Source organism: Pleurodeles waltl, chromosome 6 (genome assembly GCF_031143425.1).
Source record: "Pleurodeles waltl isolate 20211129_DDA chromosome 6, aPleWal1.hap1.20221129, whole genome shotgun sequence".
Lineage (NCBI taxonomy): Eukaryota > Metazoa > Chordata > Amphibia > Caudata > Salamandridae > Pleurodeles > Pleurodeles waltl.
This window is the reverse complement of record NC_090445.1, coordinates 1,210,932,476-1,210,957,510: the sequence shown is the minus strand read 5'-3', so window position 1 is coordinate 1,210,957,510 and position 25,035 is coordinate 1,210,932,476. Positions and strand designations below refer to the sequence as shown.

The following is a 25,035-nucleotide window of genomic DNA, read 5'->3' as shown; positions in this document are numbered from 1 at the left end:
CATTTCTCCCATTTCTCTTTCAGTGTAATAAATCCATCTGGGGAAGTGATCATCAAGCAACAGTAAATCTGCAATATCTCTTCTTCCCCATGGTCCCGTTAGGTTTTTATTCTCCAGTGTGCTATATTCTTTAAGTTTAGACAGTGTAGTCTAGTGATGGCAAGACGGAGCTGTAAATGTTTGTGCTAGAGATTGAGTTACTGGTTGACTGGGTTATGAGCCCTGGTCAAGCAGCAACCACAACTCTAGTCAGGGAGACAGGCAAACCATAAATTAACCTGCGCTCCCCCTCTGGTACATTGGCACAGCTGTCAGGCTTAATTTAGAGGCAATTTGTAAAGTATTGGTACAACACTTCAAACATTAAAACAGTGAAAACACTTAACAAAGAGATCCCACACCTGGTTAAGAAAATAGAGCTTAATTTAAAAAATAAAGCAAGGCCAAAACAACAAAAATCCAATCAAAAGAACCGGAGTTAGGATTAAAAAAATTATAATCTGCAATACACGGCCTAAAAGCATAAAGCTCCAATTGCAGCTATCTGGTCACACTGGACTGGGTCAAAGTCGAACGTTCAAGCCGATCGCGATGGAATGCAGGTTGAATACAGTCCCCGATTAGTCCTGCTGAAGTTTTACCTTCTCAAGAATTGTTCCAAGAGTCCTGTTCACGTGAAAGTAGTTTGCAGGGAGCAAGGAAAGCATTGCTGGCCATAGTTGTGGGGTGCAAGGAACAGGGCGTGTGTCATGGACAGACAGGCTGGAGCCTTGAGGTGGGGATCCATGCAGGAGGACGATGCTGGCTGCATGAAAAGACAAATTTGAGGCTGCTCAAGCTGAGCTTCTGGGCAAGTGACGAGGTTCCAGAGTAAAGGAGCCAGTTTGTGAGGAGCCAAAAAGCTTGACTAAGAGCTTGAAAAACATTTCCAAGGGTTCAGGACCTGGGAGGCTCCTCTTGTGGGTCAGGAGCTCATTGAAGACGGGTCTAAGAGCTGTAGGGTGCCTGTTATGTCCATGAGGCTCAGATCAGCAGGGCATCAGACTAGCCCTTTGTGTCACTCTGGGTCGAAGATAGGTTCCAGGTTCAGTTCTTCACCAGGCAAGAGGGCAGCAGACAGCAAGTCAGCACAGCAAGGCAGCAGCTCCTTCAGACTGGTAGTCCAGTAGAGTGGCAGCGCTTTCAGCAGCACAGCAGTCCTTCTTCCTGGCAAAGTATTCATAGGTCTAGAAGTGTACTGAAGTGGTGATGACTGAAGTCCAGTAATTCTACTCAGTGCTACTTTTGAAATACAGAAGACTTCAACAACAGGCCTTCAAAGTGCACAGAGGCCCTGTCCTGGCTCCAGACTCATTACGGGGGTATACAGTCCTTTGTGTGGTGACTGGGCACAGCTTATTAAGGTGTAAGTGAGGTTGGGTCCAGGTCCTCCGTCTCATCCTATCAGAATGGCCCATCAAGTCACACCATCTCCCATCATGTGTGACTGTCTAGGGTAAATACACAAAGCCTGTCACCCACACCAGACATGTGATCAGAGACAGGCAGCAGGCACCAAATGGCTAAAGTAAGACAATGGCAACTTTCTAAAAGTGGCATTTTCAGAATTACAATTTAAAATCAGATTTCACCATAAAGTTGTATTTTAAATTGTGATTCCAGCGACATCAAACTTGAACAGTGTATTTCTTCACAATGACACTTATAGAAGGGCGGAAATCCGGCTGGGGCCATGCTGGTGGACAGTGTTAAGGTGGCGTTGCTACCAACAGCAGACCCACACAAGTAGACCACCGCCAGCCATATTATAACAAATAATACGGCCTGGCGGTGTTCTTCTCGCAGGCACTGCTGGCGGTTGAGTGCCCCGTCCGGTCCCCTACCGGAAGACCCCTTGGATGCAGGTAAGTCAGGTTTCCGACAGGGGAGGGGGGTGTTGTGTGTGTTGGGGTGTGTGCATGAATGTGCAAGTGTGTGCGTGAATGCGAATGAGTGTGTAGTAGTGTTTGTGTGCATGTGTGAGAATGCGTGAATGAATGGAAATGTGAATGCATGTCTGCATGTCAGTTTAAAAGTGTTTACAGATGTGTGCGTGAATGAATGGATGCATGCGTGTATGAATGTGTGCATGCCTTTGTGAGTGAGTGTGTGAATGCGTGGTGTGTGCCTGCGACTGTCCGTGTTTGGGGGGGACGGACTGGAAGGGGGGGGAGAAGTGTGGATGGAGAGAGGGTGGGGGTTGTCTGGGAAGTCTTGGGGTGGGGGGTGGGTGTGCCTCCTACCAGCGACAGGGAAGGAATTCCCTGTCACTGATAGGGCCTACCGCCATGGCTTTCGTGGCGTTACGAACACCACGGAAACCATGGCGGTAGGCAGGGTCATAATGTGGGACAGTAGCGGCCGCCAGGTTGGAGATTGTTATGTCCGGCCCAGCGGCTACTACTGCTATGGCGGTCGGTGTGGTACATTGGCGGGTTGGCATCAGCCAACCCGCCAATGTCATAATGTGGCGGTATGCACCGCTTGCCTGTTGGCGGTACTACCACCACATTTACACAGACCGCTGGGGTCATAATGACCCCCATACTTTTAGCTGCCTCCACCTTTGGAGTCAGAAATGGATCTGGCTGCATATCCATTCAGCAATCTGCCTGTGTGTCACCTCATCCCTAATTCTAGCATCCTTTTATACGTTTGTCTCCAATGATTCCTTTTGAAAAGGGAAAGGGGACTGGCAAGGCTTGTCTCAGTCAAGTTTAGTTAACTAGGACAAAATTATTCTAACAGATGTACTTATGATTTTGTTAGCGGTCATAAGGAAGTTTTAGACATATGTATGACCCATGACACAGACAGTCTCCTTAATTTAGGCTCTTATAATTCACTGTACTCCTCCATATCTTCAGCGCTATTAGTCCAGAAAGATCTGAGAAGTGAACAGCTGTGTCTGTTGTTTAATACAGCATGCTCCGATGCTTAAATTCTTCCTTAGGAAACACCCTCAGTTTCTGGATGAAATAAAAGCTTCCAGACAAACCTATAAGAACACAATTGCTGAAAGAAAAGAAGAGATAAGATGTATGGCCTGGGAGGATTTGGAAGAAGCTAGGAATGCAAATAATAGCAGGGTATTTTAGAGAGTGGTAACTCTCCCCTTATGTTACTGCATACAAAACATCTAAAGTCGAGAGTCTAATCTCTGTTGATCTGTGGGTTGAGCGCTTTATTAATGTTTTCAACCCTAGTCACCTTACTAGGGGCGTAGGATGGTCACTATGATTTTGGGGCGGGGTTGTTAGCTTCAGATTTCCCGACAATCATGCTGGCACAGGATGTTAAAGATCATTATATGACAAGCAAGGCATACGAGAAGGGCTTAAGAGGCAGTGGAAAGAGAAAGGAATGCCGACTGGTGGGGGTACTAAGTGAGGGAAAGCGCATTATTTTGTAAAATAACCAACATTTTTGAAGTCTTTCCAAACAGAGGAAAAGAGTGTGTGTGTGTGTTTTTGTCTGTGTGTGTTAAAACTCGAGGTGAAATCCAACAGACACCTCACCATACCCAACTGAAAGCAACCTGCACCCAACTATTTAGCACAAAACACATTGGAGGTGGTGTAACCCACCACACCCCTGAAGCTATGCCCTGCACCTTACAGCTGATTTATCTACAGAGGGTGATGCAATATGCGATCAGGCAGCTGCTCTTGACCTGAGTCGCATAATTGACATGAATGAAGTAATCTGAGCAGTTAATACTAGTGCGTTTGGGAAAGCTCCAGGCCCGGAAGGAGTCCTATGGTCGTCTTTATACAGAGTATCTTCTTTTTAGGCCCCAGTACTCCTAATGTATTTAGAGTTCCCATAGTTGGCCCAATTGCAACATCTTGCAAGGAGGCAGTTGTTACCAGTTACCGCTCATTTTTTTTATTAGAGTCTACTTCTAAAATCTTGGGTAGAAGCTTAGAGACATGGGCAGAGGGAAACAATGTTCTATCTGAAGCTAAATTTGGATTTCTCCTAGGTTGGGGAATTGTAGAGTAACTTTTGTCAAAGTCATGAGAGGTGCCATTCATATAGTGCTCATGGACCTGACCTGTGCACCTGTTTTGCAAGGCTGCCTGAGATGGCACTAGGCACCACACCAGCTCAAGGAGAGAGCAGAAATGCTCCATATCTTTGTAAATATGTAGCATTTCTACCCTTGAGTTTTCATGCAATGCAGTACAGCAAGTTGCCTTACTGCGAGAAAGAATTGTAAATCTGCCCCTCTAGTTAAAACATTGTTTTCTCTTAATTTATATTCTGCTTCACATAGCTATCTGTGAAGGAGGGAAAATTATTAAGTTAAATCCAAGTAGGATTCAAATTCCAGGTTCTTTTTTGAACCACATCCACTCTACTGGCATGGAAGAAGATGGACAATTAAAGAATCTCCAGTCCTCATTTTCTTGTTTTTATTTTCTTTTTCTTTTCAAAAATCTCTCTTTTCTTCATCTGAAGCACACCCAGCCAAAGCATTTCATTTCTTACCTAGGAACTTCATCAGGGCATAGTGCAGAATGTTCATAACTTTCGTGCATAGTCGCGCATACCCATTCTATTTTAGATTCAAGCTTGTATGACATTCACTTTAAGTCTGGCAATCAAACTCTTGCTCCAGCAGCATATCTGCTTCCCAGCATAGGCAGAAAGAGTTTTGCAAATGAAAAGAAAAGAAAAACAAGATACAGAGAATTGGGGATTCTTTGATTGTGGAGCTTCTTCCATACCAGTAGTGCAGATGTGGTTCAAAAAAGAACCTGGGATTTGGATCCTAATTGGATTTTACTAGATAATTTGCCTTCCTTCCCAGATAGTTATTTGTATATTGATTGGTTATAGGTAGACACAACCTTCAGAGAGGTCACTGAGGCTTAACACACTATGGAACTTGGCCTGTGCAGCCTAACCATTACTGCTTAGTTTGATAATTATATTCTGGTTCACTACTTCCAATTTAGGGCCCGATTACGAGTTTAGGTGTTATTTATCGCACATGATAAATGACGATACCATGGGGTATGTTATTCATTGTGTGCGATAACTAACACCTATCATGAGTTTGTGGTGAATACCACACCAAAATCGGCATGGTACGATAAATACCATACAATTTCCCCTGCTGAGGTATTCAATGCATCCGATAATAATCAGATGCATTAAATATAGCCAGACTCGTAATTCCACCCTTGCATATACAGGGGTTTACGGGTCAGATCATAATCGCAATTTTTTCAAATGTTATGCCAGTAAAAAAAGTAGGATAGTAAAAGACTTACGCTGTCCCATTTAGAAGTCCAAATATGCTTGTATCCTCTTTTTCTTTAGAATACACATCATAGCATCCTGAAATATCATCCCTGAAATCTGTGTGCACAACGCAGGAGTTATTTTGCACTTTGAGTTGACGAATTCGGGGAACACCAAGCAGTAAATTTTCATAGTAGATGAACGACTGAGTGCTCTGGTCTAATGACTGGTTGTTGTACCACTTTGTCCAATAAAGTCCGTCCAGCAGTGGGCCTTGTGCAAACTGAAACAAGAGACCAAAATCTGAATTACTGCCAGCAATGTATTAATTTTTAATATGTAATTTTCTCAGTACAATCATAATTAAACTTTTAGGTCATACTTTCCATCATGTGTTTGAAATACGCACATACAACAATGTTGATGAAGCTTATAAATTAGTGCTGTCCCTTGTGTCACAAAAGTAATTAAGATATGACAAGTTCAAATTTATGAAATTAAAAGAGAGTAAAACTAACAATATATTAATGAGTTTAAAAATATGTGCGAAGTGAGAGAAATGCACTTCTCTGTTATATTTATTTAAATGCAATAACAAAGCTTTTCTGTTTAAAATTAAATGTATTACGTATATCCATGAAATAATGATGAATTTATAAGTTTGTATGTGTGGTTTACTAAAATGTATTAATGTTATGCATTTCATATTTTTTCCTTGTGTTAGCATAAGTTAGGCCTGCTGGGCTTGCATTTTGCAGTCATGTAAAAGTGCTGAAATATTTATTTTTCCTAACGTGAAGTCTTCTTTCATATTTCGTTCTCATGAGAAGCAACATCATTTTTTAATAGACCCCTTTGTTTAAACGTGGAAAGATTCATTCCTTTGCCCTTGAGAAAAGCACATTCCAGGAACATGGATTGAGATTGTATGCATTTGTATGAACCCTGCTTGGAGTCACACAAAAGAGTTGTTCTCATGACATACCTAGGAAGAAATTTGACTGTTTCAATTTGAAGTCGTATGACTATTCCTCATTAGATGATTTCTATCCAACGTAACATGATCTGATACCTTTTGTGAATCAAATTAGTTTGTGAAATTTGAAATAATGATGAACATTTGAACTTTGGACAGTCGTGTGCAGTCTCGAGAAATTTCTTGAGAAGACCAATGCAGATCCAGATGCTTGCAGATGCCTTGCTGAATTTGAGGTCTCGCTGATGAAGATTCCCCGAATGCTGTATTCCTTGGATAGGTATCTTCCTCTCTGCCATTTGCCCTAACCCTTGAAATGCCCTCTTTAGATGTAGTAATTCTCTGATTTGCCCCTTCAAAAGACTCAAGACTGAGCTTCTGATATGCTAACACTTCCTCTTTCTCTTTTCACCTGCCTTTTGCTACATGTAGTTAGTGGCCTGCAGTCAGAGATTATCGTTATCCAAATTATTTTTTCCACTTTTTGTGCTTTTTATATTTTGCCCACTTGTTCCTGCCTACCCATATATTTCCCTTATTTTGTTAGCCGTAGGGTTGACCTGTACCCAGCCAAAGATTATTGACTCTGCCAAATTAGAATTGATTAATGATTGTAAATTCTGAGCCGCAAGTTATAGCTTTGTCTCAGATATCCTTGTTGGTGTTATGTCTTATTTTTCTTGAATGCTTAGTTTTATTATTGTTAGTTTCCCTTAATTTATTTTGACACCCTGGGCAACCCTTGGTGATTATGTATCTTTATAACTTGGTTCTGCGTATTGTCTACATGACTGAGTTTGGGTTCATAATAAATCTTTTAACTTTATTCCTGCGTAGGTTTTCCCTTCAGTGGCCATATTGGTCATGTTGTCTAAATTGATGGGGGGGGTGTTGAAATTTTGTTGACGGTTATAGCACACTACTTACTGGGTCCAAAGGTCCATCGACCTCGATGAGCATTTGATTCATGTGAAGGATGAAAAATGGTACCTCAATGTTAAAACTCTATTTTATCATTCATAGGTTATCCGTCATCTACAGGGACACAAATCTATTTTACTTTCGACTTACAAACAGCATTAAAATGAAAATACATAAAAAATAAGTGAAGATTAAATTGTAGCTGGTTTTATTTGGACCTTTTTGTAACTAAACATTTTAGAGAATACGGCAGGAGGGTGAATCAGAAAGAGAATGGAGAAAGGGAAGTCAAGGAATTTAGAAATCTAGCAAAGTGCATCAGTGAAAGACTCCATTTTTATAGACAGAATGCAACAATATTGAAGATAGGCACTTGGTGTCAAAGCAGTGTGACACAGGAGAGGCGGACTTCTGACTACAAATTTCAGCCCCTGGCTGTAGAGGATTTGAAGGAAGAAAGGCACAACAGTTTCATGATCGAAAAGCAAAGCTGATTTTACACTCTACGGAGGCATTTAGTGATCAAAAATGTTCTTTGGATCTTTTTGTATAAAGCTTTATAAGTGATTTCAGGACTATGTTTTGGCATTGTTCATGAACAGAAAGCCAGTGAAAAGTTTTCAGAATGTGACCTATAAAGAACCATCATCCTGACTGGAAGATGGGTTGAGTGATCAAGTCCTTGTTAAGCTTCAAGTATTCATAGAAGTGAAGAAGCCTGTGCTTAATTTGTAAAAGAAAAACAGCAAGGTCACAAACGTGTTGTTCAGAGTCTGCAGATGATGCTGCTGAATGTCACTGTGCCAAATGCCAAGGCTGCATAGTCTTCCGTACCCGACAGTACTTGCCTCTTTATCAAATTCTTTCTTGCAGGTTCTTTTTCATCCCTGCTTTCTCCCTTTCTCACTGTTGTTCCATCTTTCTCTTCTTCCTCCTTTAACCCTTTGTGTTTTTTCTCTACTGCTTTGGATCAAAGTCTGTTGAGGAAAAATAAGTACAGATTCAACACAAATGGATGCAGTGGCCCCAATGTGTAATCACCAATCCTAGATTAGGCACTAGGAGAAGCTTGAGAATTCTAGAAAGGCATTTCTGGAGTCAGGTTAAGAGTTCATCAAAGATTTGTGATGGTTCCTTTATGCAACTATTTTCAGAAATTACATTTCTTTTTGTTGCCATAAAGTTCAGGGACCATAGATAGCAATGATTGAAATAGCAATGATTGAAAAAGCAATAATTGAAATAGTTCTCAACATGTATCATAAGGCACTTTTGGGGTGATTCCAAGCTGTGTTTTGCTCCTAGAAACACGTGCATGAATGTTAGAAAGTAGATTTACTGGTTTCTGTGTCAAAACAAAACATGTATTGCAAACAATCTAATCATTATGCATGCCTTAATATGTACTGATACATTTTATTACGGAATCACTATTCTGGTTTAATGCCAGCCTGTGGACCGCTAACGTTCTAGTTTGCCTGCTAAGGTACACCTATTTGTAATATGCTGCAGCCATTTTTTGGTATTGTAAAACTTCAAATGTTGGTGTTGTGTAGTGAGCACAGCCTCACTCTGAGGATTGGTACCACGAAGCAAGAATTTTTTAAAATAAGGAAGTCAGCAGCCTTCTGTGCCTTCAGTATCAAGTCTTCAAGGTCTTCTCACAATCTTTCTCATGAGAACATCATGGCACCTGCTAATTAATTCATTTCAGTTAGTTGCAGTTTTGATCAGGTGCTCTCAATTTCGTTCACTTCTATTGAGAAAAAACTGTAGAAAATAAACACCAAATCTTAGCTATAAATGTTCCCAATAATTAAGGGTAGACACGCCACACTAGCCCATTGAAAAAACAATTGCCTCTTATAACTTTGCTTGCTTATTGGCTATTTTTGCATTAAATGCATGTTAGACTCTATAGGCTACCCCAAGTATTTTGTTTTTCTTTTACAGCCTAGCGCATTGTATGCTGGGCATAGTGTACTCTGAGTGAAAAGGGAAGTGCTGGACTGGACTCTACACCGTGACCCCAGGAACCAGAGAAAACATTCTCAGGGAGTTTGGGGTGGAGCACAGCAATACTTTGCTTGCCTGCCTGAATTACCTGTATTATTCTGTATTTTTAAAAATCTGTTAAAAGGGCACACATAAGTGTCATCTGTGAAGGTGGCAATGTTAAAAGTGTGTGTGTGTCTGTATATCCATGGTTTCGAGAAGATGGGTTCTAGAAATAGTATAGAAGCTGAGGCAATAGTCGGGAGTACCAGGACCTGAAGCACATATCTTTGATGAATGTTTGTGTAACAGAAGAAGACCCTCTGAACCAGCAACCCTGGGACATTTGCTATCTCCTTCAGGCACCGGACTGTATGTCAACCAAATCCAATGAGATCTTTGGGTATGAGTGTACAATGCCTTCCCCACCCACCACAAAATCAGATCCTGGCAGGATGGTGAAGCAGTGTGCTTCAAATACACTGCTTCAGCTCCCACACAAAGAACTTCATTCTAGCCTTTTGGGACACCAGACAGCCTCAGACCAGAGCCGGGAAGCAGGAAATTCCAGACATGTCTGTGGGACAAACATTCCAGGAGCTTATCCACTTCTCTTGGGACTAGGGCAGGGAGGCAGGAGATTCCAGACACTTCTGTGGGGCAAAAATTCCAGAAGCTTATTCACTTCAAAGCTGGTGCCAAGTATAAAACTAGGATCCTCAGACTCACTCTTCAGTTCACTTCTGCACCTGCGGAGGACTCTCAGAGGACTGTCCCACTGCCTTTGTCCTACTGTGTACTTCTGAGGACTATCCTGCTGCACCAAGAGGACTGTCTTGTTACCTGAAGCTTCCCAGGTGCCTTCAAAGGACTGCCCTGTTGCTTGGGAGCTGCTTCTCTGCTTGAACCCAAGAAATCCAGAGTGACTCCAAGGGCTTGTTAGCTGGCCTCCTGATCAGAGCCTGAGGGATAGAAAAAGCCCCAACAACCTTGAACCTGTACATGCACCCGGCACGACTGGGTGCTGACCATCCAAGTGGTGCTGCTCCAGTTCTGGTCCCTTGGACGTGGTACTAAATGTGCCCAGATAGCCAAAATCCAAAACTTGGGACTTGGAAAAGGTTCAGCTAAAAGGTGCCATGAGAACTGAACCTACATGCCCGCGGAACTTTCTAAGGTGCATCACCAGTCATCCTGACTTCGTAGGAACTCCCACTTTGTTCTTCTCAGCAGCAGAAAATCCTGTTCAGCTGCTCTTGTCCAGAAGGGTATCCGGCCTTGTGGAGTCCTCATCGGCTAGGGCCTGCAGCTTCATCACGCTGAAGATTTTTGGCTTCCAAAGAAGAGACCAAATGTAGAAATCTTTACTGCGACTTCATCCAGCAGCTCAACAACAATGACACCTACCTGATCTTTACCTTCTCAGACATTTTTTCACAAAATGTCTTCTACGTCCGAAGGTAAGTGGAGACTCGGACCAATCCATTTTGTGTATCCCAACCGAGCTCCATAGCAGTCAGCCAATACTTTTGAATTTGCCCTTCTCGTGTGACTAGATCGCCTCAGTTAACTGTTTGATCTTTTAAGCAATATTTTTTAATCTAAACTTAAAAAATGTAACACTCCAGTTCTACTGATCGGAGTTTTGTCATTTTGGAGTCAAATAATTTATGAGAAATATCTCTATTTTTCTTAATCAGTGTGGGATTTTTATTCTGTTGTGTTTCACTTTATTACTGTTTACGTGTGCATAAATACTTTACACATTGCCTCTAAGTTAAGCCTAAATGCTTTTGTGCCAAGCTATCTGATGGTTAAGCACAGGTTAATTTAGTGACTTTTTGTGGTCCACCTTGATAAAGATTGTGGCTGTTGCTTGAGTATGCTTTCATCCCCCCACCCACCAAAACAACAAATGAAATTCCTCACACTTGTGCTCAGTGGTGAGATTCAGTACTTTTGTTTGTGGAGTACCACATTTGATTAGTTTAACACTAAAATCCCACATAACTAATGTGATACCAGATTTGACCTTCTTTTAATTTGCCCTTAGCTTCTGATTGACACTTTTTTTCCATTTCCAAATTTAGGTTACCTAACCTCCTTTTTGCTACAATGGAGATGGAGCTGTTCAAGATTGATGATGTCAGCAAGGTTGAGCTGCAGAAGTTTTGCAAACAGAGAGGGACTGAATGTGGGAAGGTGGCCACGGTGGTCCTCCAGTCCTTCATGCTTAAGAGGAGGTCAAGAAGATGCAGTCCATCCCAGAGGTCCTGAGGCTGACAACTCTAAGGGAGAGGTCGATTTAGAGGAGGAAGAGGTTGTAGGACCAGCCACAGACTCTGAGATACAGCTCCCTGAAGAGGAGGAGGAGGAAACCTTACATGCTAAAGAGAACCCCAGGCAAAACAGGGAGCAGTATGTGCTTCCACAGCCTTCCCCCTGAGGAGTTGGTGGACAGGAAGGATAAAAGGGAATTGTTCAAATGGCCAAACCTAAAATGGAGGAAAAAAACTTTCTTTTAAGAGGAACCTGGCAGAGCTAGAACTGAAAGCCAAGCGGGTGGCAGGATACAGCAGAAGTGGTGGTAGCAGTCCAGTGCCCTATAAAGAGGTTAGGGTCTGCATACCCCAAGACCTGGTGCTCAGTTATGTGGTGGAGGCTGATATAGATAAATGGTTCACTGCATATAGGATGGGGGACCCAAAGGAGGATTAGGGAGCAAGGTTGTGGAAGCACATGCCCCCAGTGGGGAGGGTTCCCCTTCTTAAATTAGAGGTGGGGGACCAGATGAGGTACACTCCCATGACAGCCATTTCACTCTCCAAGTTTGGGTTCTCCCCTGAGAAGTATCATATCAGATTCAGGGACAGACAGAAACATCCAAATCAGTCTTGGGTGGATTTCAGGGATGCCTCCAGCAAGGCACTGAGTGGTTGGGTGAGGGCCAGCACAGTGAATGATTTCACTGGGCTCTACAATCTAATTATGAGAGCGCACATGCTCAACATCTGTTTCACAGAACTGTGCAAACACCTGGTTGATATCAACCTAACTGACCCTAGGGAGCTTGCTAAAGAGGCAGCCCTTTAGATTAGTACCAGAGAGTCTAAGAAAGTACATGGGAGTGACCCCATGAACGTTCAGGATTCACTCTGCAGAGTGTGGGGGGGGGGTCCAAGGAAACACAGACAAGTTGCGGGATAAGGTGGGGGGGAAAGGGTTCCCATGCCCCTTCTGAGAAACAGAGAGGAAGTCTGGTGGGTGGCGGGCCAGGTCACCCCATTTTCAACCCCGGTACTTTGATTGTTCTCAGCTAGGACACAAGCGGGGTGGGGGCTGGGGGAGGGAGATGGTCTGTGTGTCCTAAGAAACCACACACTGGAGAGAACTCTACAGAGGGGTGATGTGACCTTAGGAAGAAGAAGTTCCCACGGTCAGGTGTTAGAACATGCCCTAATCTCAATTTATTGGGAGAGGGCAAACTTATGATCCCTGAGGGTAGGAGATGTTACTTCTACTAGGTCACAGTGAATAGGTTCCCTGTAACTCCTCAAAGGGATGCCGATGCTAGCCAGATCATGGTAGTAGAAAGTCTGGTTTCCTAAGATAAGTACACCAGATGGGTGTGAAGGGTAGCTTATGCCCAGGGGCAGTACTTTCTCAGCCCTCTGCTCTGGTATCCCTAGTATGCGGTAGAGGAGGAGGTTGAGAATTAGTTCCCAGATGCCCATTAACTGCATTCTAGAGCATGACTTACCACCAGTAGTGGGAGAGCAGGGAGGGATGGCCGCCCAGGGTGCCCTGAAAGCTCAGGGCTCGGGGAGTACCACTGCCAAATGGAGAGTGCAAAGACCCAGAAGGAAGGGCAGGGGGAAAAAAAGGCTCAATACTGACCCCTGTGCAGCCTCAGTGTACAGCCCCTGGGCTGAGAGGCCAGTCTCTGCAACCACCCCTGGACTTGTGGGAAGAAGAGTAGAAGAAAGCTTCCTTACACCCAGGGCTGTTGCCCCCACTCTGAGAAACATCAGAGAACCCTGGATAGCCTGGGCATGGCTTCTGTTGGTTGTTGTCCTTATAGGCAGAATTTTATTGGGCTGGGGACAGTAGTCTGATCAAATGGATGGAATGGGCCACATCACTTTGTTGGCCATGGCGGCACTGTCTGTCTACTGGGACGAATCTGTGAGCAAGCTAAGGATGGGTGCTTCATAATGGGCTCCACTGGTGGGGAGAAGGATTCAGCATTGGTCACTTCAATGGCTGAGAAGAGTGTAGACAGAGGACTCCAATTGAGTTCAGAGGGGCACAGAACTGGCAAAGGCCTCTGCAGTACAGGGCCATCAAAGATGTTCTATCGCCTAAACAGGGAGGCCCAACGAGGTATTGATTAATCTCATGTAGTGGTTGACTGGAGGGGAGTCGTGTTGGACTTGGCTGTCTCTGCAGGGTCACCCCCAAAGTTTTTACCTTCTCCCCTTCTGTTTTGCTGAATTCATTTTTGTCGGCCTTAGGACTCTATGCACTTTACCACTGCTAATCAGTGCTTACGTGCTTTTGCTCACTCCCTAAGACCTAGTAAAATTCACTTACACCTGATTGGCATTTTTAATTTAATAATAAGTCCCTAGTAAAGTGGTATACCATATAGCAAGGGCTGGTGAATTAAATACTACTAGTGGGCTCACAGCACTTATTATGCCAACCACTTAAGTAGCCCCTTAAAACACGTGTCATGCCTGCCATTGCAGCCAGTGTGCAGTCCTAAACTGCCAATTCGAGCTAGTGAAATAAACACCTTGCCAGGCTCTCCCTTTTTAATACACTGTCACCCCTAAGGTATGCACTAAATAGCACATAAGGCATGCCCTGGTAGTGAAAAACTCACAAATTTATTTTTCACTATTGTGAAGCCTGCCTCTCACATCGGATAACATTGGGTTAGCTTATTACATTTAATGATTAAAAATATTTGGGTGGGATAAGTTAGATATATCTTACTTAGAACCTAAGGAATTGTAAGTTCAAACCCTCTTTAATGGTAAAGTTGGATTGTAGGTCACAATTCTTTTGTCCTAGCGATTTGGAGCCTGCATCCTGTTTCTAGGTCACATGACTAGGTGAAGTTGACAGTTGACCTTTGTGTATTTCTCTGAGACAAACATGTCCACTTGCACTTCAATGACTGTCCGCACTGGCGCACAAAGAACGTCATAATATCTTTTTGTAACTTCTGACATCCTGGGATCAGGGAGGCAGGAAACTCCAGACACTTCTGTAAGACAAAACTTCAGAAGCTTCTTCCACTGCAAAGCTGACACCAGGTGAAAAACTAGTACCCTCAGACTCAGTCTTCAGTTCACTTCCGAACCTGCTGAGGACTCTTAGAAGACTTCCCTGCTGCTTGTGGCCTGCTGTGTACTCCACAGGCTGCCCTGCTGCATGAAGCCTGTCATGTCCACTCAGAGGACTTCCCTGTTTCTTGAGACCTGCTTCTCTACTTCAACTCAAGACATGCAGAGTGACTCCAAGGGCTAGTTGGCCAGTCTCCTGATCAGATCCTCAGGGACAAAAAAGGCTCCAACTCTCTTGAACCCGCACCTCCACCCAGCCTGGGTGAATCCTGACCCTCCAAGAGGTACCCTTCCAGTCCTCCAACCTTGGAAGTGGTGTTAAAGGTGCCCATATAGCCAAAATCCAAAACATGAGAACATTTTCAACCAAAAGGTGCCCTGAGGATCAGGAGGAGACCAGTACCTACCTGCTCACCAATCTGCCCAAGGTGCATTGCCAGTGCGCCTGACTATGTTATTCTCTGCAGCAGCAAATCATGTTCAGTGGCTCCTGAAGGGTATTCAGCTTCATGGAGCCCTCACTGGCTACAGCCTGCAGCTTCATCCCGCTGGAAATTTTAAACTTCCAAAAAAGAGACTAAGGGCCTGATTTAGAGTTTGGAGGAGGGGGTTACTCCATCACAAACATGACGGATATCCGGTCTGCTGTATTATGATAATATTATAGCCTATGGTGATCGTAATACATTTGTGACAGAGTAAACCGTATTCGGCTTCATGGTGCCCTCACTGGCTACAGCCTGTAGCTTCATCCCACTGGAGATTTTAAACTTCCAAAAAAGAGACTAAGGGCCTGATTTAGAGTTTGGAGGAGGTGGTTACTCCATCACAAACATGATGGATTTCCGGTCTGCTGTATTATGATCATATTATAGCCTATGGTGATCGTAATACATTTGTGACGGAGTAAACCGTCCACCAAACTCTAAATCAGGTCCTAAGACCAAACGTAGAAATCTTCACTATGACTTCATCCAGCAGCTCCCTGACGACACCCCATCCTCGGACACCCCCACCTGCCTTGCCCTGCTGAACATTTATATTCTCAGACAGTTTTTGACAAAACTTCTTTTTAGCCCAAAGGTAAGCGGAGACCGAGCCCAATCCACTTTGTGTATCCGAATAGCACTCCATTGCAGTCAGCCATAACTTTCAACTTTGTCACAGTCTCACTCGACTAGACATGTGCAGGTGGCACTTTGATCTTTTAAGGCACTATTTTTCACCTTAAGCTTTAAACATTCAGAACTATAGTTCTACTGATTGAATTGTTGTCATTTCGCTGATAATTTATTAAAATGTACTCTATTTTTCTAAATTAGTGTGGATTTTTTCTTGTGATGTGTGTTCACTTTATTACTGCTTAAGTATTGCATAAATACTTTACACATTCCATTCAAGTTAAGCCTGAATGCTTTTGTGCCAAGCTACCAGACAGTTAAGCACAGGGTAATTTAGTGACTTTTTGTGGTTCTCCCTGACAAGGCCTGTGGCTGTTGCTTGAGTAGGGTTTAACTCCCCTCAACCATCTATCCCATTTTCTCACAACATTTGTTCTGCCATTTTCCCCCTCCCTGTATACTAAGAGAGCCAGTTTCTCCTTGCATAAACTATTAGGATGTGGGAAGTAAGCAAAACACACAAAGATTCAAAGGAAAATTCAATTCACTGATCATAGTAAAACTAATATACTGGTTCCGAAGTCCTTACACTATTAGTAGATCTTCAAGTTGAAGTGATATACCAAACAGCTAATTAACAATGATGTCCAAATCAACTTTCATTCAGCAACATTAAACTTTAGTAATATTCATCACCCAATCATAAGTTTGTTGATTCAAATACACAAATTTCAAAGTGTCCATATAATGGCACAAAAAACCCAAATCCAGATCCTTAGACAATATATGTATCATGGCCTGGTCCTTGAAGCAAATATTTCCTGAAAAAAAAAGTCCTGCAAAAGCCAGACCCAAAAGCAAATATTTCCTGAACAGACAGTCCTGCAAAAGCTGACACACATTTCACGGTTATCCTTCTGCTTCATCAGGGCATAAAGTAACCACTTTCTAGCAACCAAAAAACAAAAATAATTAATGATTTGCATTCACAAATCTCAGCTTTCAATGAACGTACATGAAACAAATGAAGAAACAGTCACCTGACTGGATCTAAGAACCCAATCTTAAATCAGCATCAATACCACAATCAGAGTCAGGTCAAAAAGTTCATAATCTATCCAAAGTAAGTTCATCATTGGCTCCATGTCATTTATGACATCACGTGTTCCGGCTCTCATTATAAATGAAATCATATCATCACTTGATGTAAGGCAAAGAAGATCAACAGTTTCTCCTTGTGTTTTTGATTCAAAGGTCTCAACATTCATGCCAGAGGTTCCCCCAAGCATTTACGTAGTTTCTGTAGATCTTTTCCCAACCATTAAAGAAGGTCCATGACACATTGGTTTTCCCCCAGGATTTTACTTTGGTTAAATACGTTGATTTTTTGTTGCCATTGGTTACTGTAGATCACTTCAAGGTGGACTCAGACCCCTTCCTCACCGAATTAGCAAAAAATGGACACAAGGCTTCCAAACAGAAACTGTATATTTATCCTCCCTGAGTAAGATACCTTGGCCATGAAATCTCTACCAATGCTCCTAATCTGTCACCCAAACATGTTGAAGCCATTTGTAAATTGACCCTTCTAGTGGCAGCATTCTAGGTAGGTATCTTTCTGGATATGGCTGGATATTGAAGACAATGGTTTTTGGGTTACACCACTATGGCAAAGCCCTTTGAGAAATAGGTCAGAAGAGTCACCATTGGAATAGTGTAAAGACGCAGAAAATGCATTTGTACAAATAAGACAGACACTAACTTCTGCACCCGCTATAGGGCTTCCTGATTTTGCTAATCCTTTTATAATGTACTCAGTTGGAATGCTTTTTCCCCTGAGATTACTGGTCCAGCATGAAGGACAGAAAAATCCTGTAGCCTTCTATTCAGCAGCCTTGGACCTAGTCATGGCTGTGCTTCTACCATGTGATCACCCTATGGCAGCTGCTGCACATCTTGTTGAAGCCTCCGAAATCATTGTATTGAGTTTCTCTTTGATTGTTACTGTGTCTCATGCTGTTACAGCTCTCCTTCTCAATACCAGCATCTCTCTACAGCCAGATTATCCTGTTATGAGATTTTATTGTTGCCTGTTTCACATATGACTCTTGTCTGTTGTCCTACTCTGAATCATGGCTCTCTGAAGCACACCCTTGAGAATGTGGAACCCCATGGATGCTTAGCTGTCATTGTTCATGCCATTAAGTGCTGCTTTTATCTAAATGACCATTCTCAACTGTAAATTGTGCAAGGGTAATGTCTCAGATATTGCAAAATAATAAAGGTCTACTCAGTGCTTAATTGGAGCCGGTGATTGCCAGTGGGGGGCCACCAGCACTCATTTTTGGTGACCAGAACCTATTTGTCCTCCTCAGACTTTCACCCAGTGAGAAAAGAGAAAGAAAGAGAAAAACAGCAAAACATTGATAATGTAGGCCTGAATAGAATCTGCAAGAGTGATGTAAAGGGCCAGGGAGTGTCTGGTGGTGAAAGAAAGAGGCAAGAGGTTGAATCAAGATTACACATTCCTGATTTTAGGCACCCCTGATATTTGTAGCACCAGCCGCGGCCTTCTGCACAAAGCGTTGGACCCAGGCTCTCATTCTCCTAACAACTGAGCACTGAGGTTGCAGGTTATGCTGTATGTACTGTATATTAAATTGTACAAAGTTGGTGATTTCTAATTGAAAAAAGGATTGGTAAAATCCTTCCATGCAGCTTGGCTTGTTACCCTCTTCCATGTACGCATCCTGGCCAAAGAAAAGATGGTAAATGTGTACATGGACTTATAGTACTGTATGGTTTGGAGTCATGCATGACTTTGGGATCCTTTGGATGTGAAGGAGGTACCTAACATCTGCTGGAACTCCCATAAAATGGGTACTATGCAAAACCTCCCCAGTACCGTGGCACTACATAAGAACTTAGCTATGGTCAAGTGTGCTGCTCATCAATACCCTTATGGTGAAGTATTGAAAGCGAATGTCCAGGCCGTTTCCGCAACAAGAAAGGCTGCAATGTCTGAGACTTCTAATTTTGCCAAGTGTTTTGAATGAAGTGATTTGTTTGTGTACCCTCTTTGTAAGATCTGTCTGTGTGGCAAGAACGAGCATCTGAGAGTTGGAAATATTGGATCAAGCTGAAATGTGAAAAGGAATTCGAGGGAGTGTGGAGAGACAGCATTGTGCGTGGTTACACTGGGATTTCTACTCCCCAAACTTGAACTTTTGTATAACAGAGCAGCCCATATCAATAGGTATGGCATGTTGTGTGCCACAGCAAACCACGAGTATTGACCTTTCTTTTCTTCTATGGCCCAAAACTACTGCACTCCTTTGCCACTTGCCGTTCCCATAATGGTGAAAGGGAGACCAAAACCACCCACGCTGCTCACTCTCCTCCTTGGGGCTCCTTCGTACACCTGCAGATGGATGTTATCCAGATGGCAAGCTGTACTTCATACTCATGTCTTGGTGACAGCCTGTCTGTTTTCGGGGTAGGTGAAAGCTTACTCCTGTACTGGAGCGGTTGCTATGACAGTTGCACAGAGGTTACTTCAAAATGTTATTCCACATTTCAGTGTTGCTAATCGAGTGATCCAGGCACAGGTTTCATTACAACTGCAGTGCACGAAATCTGCAAGTCCTTAGGGATAGATCGACCTGTAAGGAAAATTTGCTACCATGTGCCACCTCAAATCCTGTCGCAGTGACACCCAGTGTCACAGTGGTGGTGGGTTCAAATTTCAATGCACAGAGCTGGGGACAAGGTAGTGTACTCAGCTGGCACCATCTTGGAAGTCTGCAATTCCTGTATACAGGTTCTTGGCACATGCCGCATTAGGGGTATTTATTTTAAAAGGATCAGTACATTAAAAAAAACACAATTCCAGTAATTCATAGTGATATTCAGATATTTCAAGTATTCCTTTATTATTGGACTATGTTTTTGATCACTGTTCTTTCCCAATCCAAAATGGGCAGACCTTTTTTGATATTACCTCATATCTTGTTCTGTACTATAGAAGGGAGTTTCATTGTGCAGTCTGTTGCTCACTCACTTGACTCCATGGCCCTTCCTCCAGTCTCCAGTTTCTGCATTCCGTTAAGTTCCTGTCTTTGCTCAGCTAAGCTTTTCTGGTCTCTAGTTTTTCCCCTTCTTGCTGTGATATTTTCTGGATATATTGTTTCCATTTTGGCATCTAGTACTGCCTCTAAGGATAAACTGGCATTTCTCTGGACGTAGTAGATGATCCGTGGGTTACATAGAAGACCAGCCTTTGACACTACAATGGCACATGACAGACATGTTGGCATTTTTTCCCAGTCCTTCCAAGGACTGGAAAAATACAACAGTCCCCTTGGCAGTTGGAGCCCCGAGTCAAACATCTTGCCATGTCAGGGTGGGGCATGGTTTGTGAACATGGCAAAGGAAGCAACTGGAGTATTTTTGTGAGTCGAAGTGATTGTGGCGCTGTTGTAGAAAAAAAAAGCTTTGAGTCTCCCCATATTAATATTGACCTCCCATTGGAATGATGTTTGAGGAACATCTAAATTAAGAAGGATATGTTCATTTAATTTTTGGAACTAAAGCCTAACCCTGGCTGCCCTAAGAGTCTGCGGCTTTGGCTACATTGGCCTCCCTATACAGTTATTCTGCCATTTATCCTCTCCAGAGAAAGCCAGAAAACAGATTCTCCTTCACACTTTTCCCCATGTATCAGGAATTTGTAAAGCTCACTACCCACCCGTGAGGGTCTCAAGTATGGTGTATTATGGTGTAGGACACGCAATTAGAGAAACTAGATGCAATGCTGAAATATTAGCAGAAGCAATAAATCAACCACTACTGCTTTGGGATTAATTACTGATGAGTTCAATGCCCAGAAAACCATGTTCTACCAGAAGATAATGGCTTTAGATTAATTTCTGCTATGCAAGGAAGGAATCCCTGCATTAGTGGTACCAAGCTGTGTGCACCCTGAATACTGACATCAGTATATCGATGATACACAATATTAAGGACAGAATTTCATAAATAAAATATCAACAGGCAAGTAACTCTGGATTTTCTATATCTCATCCACATAAATGTACACATGCAATATATTATAGTGGAGGTAGGATCGCCAGTGACAGGAATTCCTCAGATTTGTGAGTGTTAATAACTTTGCACCTGTTTGGTGAATCCCCATGAAACTTTGCAGACAGATTGCTTTTTCTACTTTCGCAGACAATGTGCAGTTTTATGATGACTGGTCAAGGGAGTGCAAAAAAAAGAAAAAAAAAACACAGGGAGGTCCAAAAACGTGTTTTTCCACCAAAGTATTTTCCATAGACTTTCTGCTCGTGTGTAGCGGACAAACGGGCAGTTGAATTTCATGAAATTTACCAGTATTATAGACTATGGTGTGCGATTATCCTTTTCATTGGTATGGGTAATAAGGGTAAGTATTTTTAAAGATATGAGGCTTTTCAACTTAATGATAGAAAAATGCTGCAAAGTCTTGCAGTAATTTTGTGATACTTGCAAATGGCAAGGCAGTATATCATTGGGTAATGTCCGCCTTTGCGAAAGTAAAAGGCCGCCAAGTAGTTTTACCCACACTTTAGCTGTGTTCTTCGTTAGGGCCTTGTGATTGACAGGTTTCGCTGTATACTGCGAAATTACAATGGCAAAATATAAAAAGTGTTTTTACACTCATAACTTTAACCTTACCTAACCAAATTATAGCTACTACCAGAATTTGCACTTCCCACCCCATACCTTTATTCCTGCCTAATTTAATCTTCATCTGTTCAGACACTTACTGGTTATGTCTCTTTAAACTACACTCGACTACACATCTCCACTGTATGCCACTCTTCTCCACGCCATTCTATGCCACTACATTCAACAGTCTACGGCACTCCACTCTCTACCACAACACTGTTAGCTATTACACTCTATGCCACTCCACTGGACACTATTCCAGTCTACGCCACTTCACTCTAAAACTCTCCACTGTTTGCCACTCCACTGTATGTCAAGTCCACTGTAAGATACTTTTCTCTACACCACTCCACTGTATGCCACTTCAAGGTATGTCATTCCACTCTACACTTTTCCACTTTACACAACTGGACTCTGTGCTATTCTTCTATACTCCACTCCACACTACCACCCTATCCAACTTCACTCTACTTCACTGCATTCTTAACTATTCAAGTCTATGCCACTCAACTCTAAGCTACTCCACTGTATGGTATTCCACTTTACACCACTACACTCAACACCTTTCTACTCTATGTCACTCCACTCATTGCTACTCCACTGTACGCCACTCGATTCTACACCACTCTATATTATTCTACTGTACGCCACTCCACTCTATGCTATTCCACTCTCTGTTCCTCCACTTTATGCCACTGTACTGTACGTCACTCCACTCTATGCTATTCCACCCTACACCCCTCCAATCTGCAGCACACTACTCTGTAATAATTTACTCTATGCCACACCACTGTATTCCACTCCATTTTACGCTATTCTACTTTATGCCACTATACTGTATGCCAGTCCACCTTATGACACTCTACTGTATGCCACTGCACTCTATGCTATTCCACTCTATGCCACTACATGCCGCTCCACTCCACTCCACTATATGCTATATTACTTTATGCCACTCCACACTAAATGATTCTATGCCACTCCACTCTATTTTATTCCACTGTAAGCCACTTCGTTCTATGCCACTCAATGCTACTTCACTCTATGCCATTCCACTCTACATCTTATCACTCCACACTATTCAACTCTATACCATTCCACTCTACGCTACTCCACTCTATGCCACTCCACCCTATGCCACTCTACCCTATGCCACTGCATTGAACACTACTCCACTGAAAGCTATTTCACTCTATGTCCCTCCACTCTACACCACTCTAGGCTACTCCACTCTATGTTACTGCACTCCCTACATTGTCACTCTAAGCTATTCCACTCTATCCCACTCAACACCACTCAACCGTATGCCACTCAACTCTACCCCATCCAGTCTACATCACTCCACTCTACGCCATTCCACCCTATGACACTCTGCTTAATAGGGTTCAACTCTACATCGCTCAACTCTATTCCACTCCATTCTATGGTATCTCACCCCACTGTACGCTATTTTACTCTACACCATTCAACTCTATGGCACTCCATTCTACGCCACTCAGCGTTAGCCACTTTATGCTATTCTACTCTATGGCACTCCACAATATACTATTCCACTCTATGGCACTCCACACTACACTATTCCACTCTATGGCACCCCACTCAACGACACTCCACTCTACTGTATTCCACTCTATGCTATTCCAATATATGCTACTACACTCTTTGCCACTCCACTCTACGCTGTTCCATTCTACGTCACTCCACTATACACCAGTCCCCTCTACGTTAATCCACTCTGTGCCACTCCACTTCATGGCACTCCACCTTATGACACTCCACTCTATGCTATTCCACTCAACGCCACTCTATGCCACTCCATTCTATGGTATTCTACTCTATGCCATTCCAATTTACACCTCTCCGCTCTAGGCCACTCCACTCTAGGCCACTCTGCTCAATCTGCTCTAGGCCAATCCACTCTATACTACTCCTCTCTATGCCAGTCTGCTTTAAGCCACTCCTCTCTGCAGCAATCTAAGAAACAGAAGAAAATGACTCCACAACTGCAAATCAACTACCCTAGGAGTTTGGAGGACCTAGAGAGGAGATCCCTCAGAAGAACTCTGTAAACAAAAGCCAGCCAAAAAAGCACAGAGGCTCATAGCAGCAGTGTTTGTAATCTAATTCACAAACCCAGAGCTGTTAGCGCAGGATAATGAAGGGTGACATGGCAAAACTAGTTGGGAAATTAACCAAACAGGAGAAGCAAACCCGGGCCTATCCCAGGGTAACCCAACTGTGGCCAGGGAGTAAAGGGAAAGAGAAACGCAATAACATCTACAACTGGGATCCCAGAAAGCCTCAGACATGCCTGCCGGAGCTCCTTCACATATCCATAGCCTGTTGTGTGGCCCCACCAGCTTATAAACAGGCCACAAGTAACACAGGCCACCCCCCCCCACTGTGGCCTATTCTCTGATCAGCAAGGATCAGCACAAAGATGTGCCAGCCCTGCTGTGTGTAGCCTAAAGTGGAACAGACTCCACAATGGCCATTAGAACTTGATGGGAGGACCACAGACCAGGCCAACAAAAGAGAGCAGTAAGTGAGTGCTTGCGATGCGCTGAAGACTGAGGCTGGGGTGTATGCAGTACAAGACCACAAAACTCCACTATACCTCGCTGCCTGCTACTGCCATACTTGGTGGCCTTTGTGATTTACTAGCTGGTGGGTGCCTTACAGCAGAAGGCTGTGGCTTAGAGGTGGAAGATTATCTAGTCATAGACGTTGCACCCCCATCCTTGTCCAGGCTTAATTTGCACATTTTCAGATGGAAGTGGTGCATGGATTTCATTAATTGTCGGTGTGCCTTGGAAGGAGTCCACCACAGCATCTGCACAGACCCCTATCTCCTAGACCCTTGTGCTCACTAGCCACTAGTTCCAAGTGTCTCAGAGGTAGTCAAACCATAACTCTGTACCTGCTATGACATCCTTAAACCATAAAGAAACTTACATGTACGGGACACACTAACCAGATTTGCACAATCCAAACTGGAATCCATCTTCACGTAGTGTGGCGGCATGGCGCGTCCCAACCCTAGGATCGCCAAGAAGAGCACCCCACTCACAGAGCACTTATGGAATCATTATGGGACTCTCTCAGAACAGATCTGCTTACTTTGAAAAATGATCTTTCCAAAGAAGTTATGGATGTAAAGCATGACCTCACAGACATTGGTAACAGAGTTGCTACCCTTGAAGGTACATCACTCTCCAGAGAAGAAAAGAAAATGATCCATGAGGAGTGTCAGAACACCTTTCAGAGGGCCATGAGGCACATAAGGGATAATGGACCAAACTGTGGTGGTTGAGCCTTAAACTACTGATGTAACAGGGCCCAGGCTACCGCAGATTGTGGGCAGCTGGGACAAGTATCCCTTCTACACTTGACTCTCAGTGGTAAATGTGGTTGTGTGGTCTAAGGCTTCCTCGGGGGGGAGGGAGTTGTGAACACTTGCTCACAACTCAAAATGTCCATAGCAGCAACAATAAATTATTATCCTGCCATATACTCACTTTTATAAAAAAAAAGAAGCATTTTATTTCTCCTACTAACCATACAAAGGAAAATAAGACATTCACAACCAATTATACAGTCTTCCCCTGAGGTTGGGGCTCTAGTGTCACCTGTTGATTCCCTGTCCTGCTCAGTCCTTGCGTTA

General features: G+C 43.2%; 1 protein-coding gene across 3 annotated transcripts in view; it reads right to left on the bottom strand.

Moving 5' to 3' along the window:
• Positions 1-25,035, bottom strand: part of LOC138300760 (polycystin-2-like protein 1) — a 2,286,574-nt gene that overhangs the window by 1,631,369 nt on the left and 630,170 nt on the right. For all 3 annotated transcript variants that reach the window (XM_069240515.1, XM_069240516.1, XM_069240517.1), the window contains one exon: positions 5,322-5,575. In XM_069240515.1, coding sequence (XP_069096616.1) covers positions 5,322-5,575 — 254 coding nt within the window. The remainder of the gene's footprint in view (positions 1-5,321; positions 5,576-25,035) is intronic.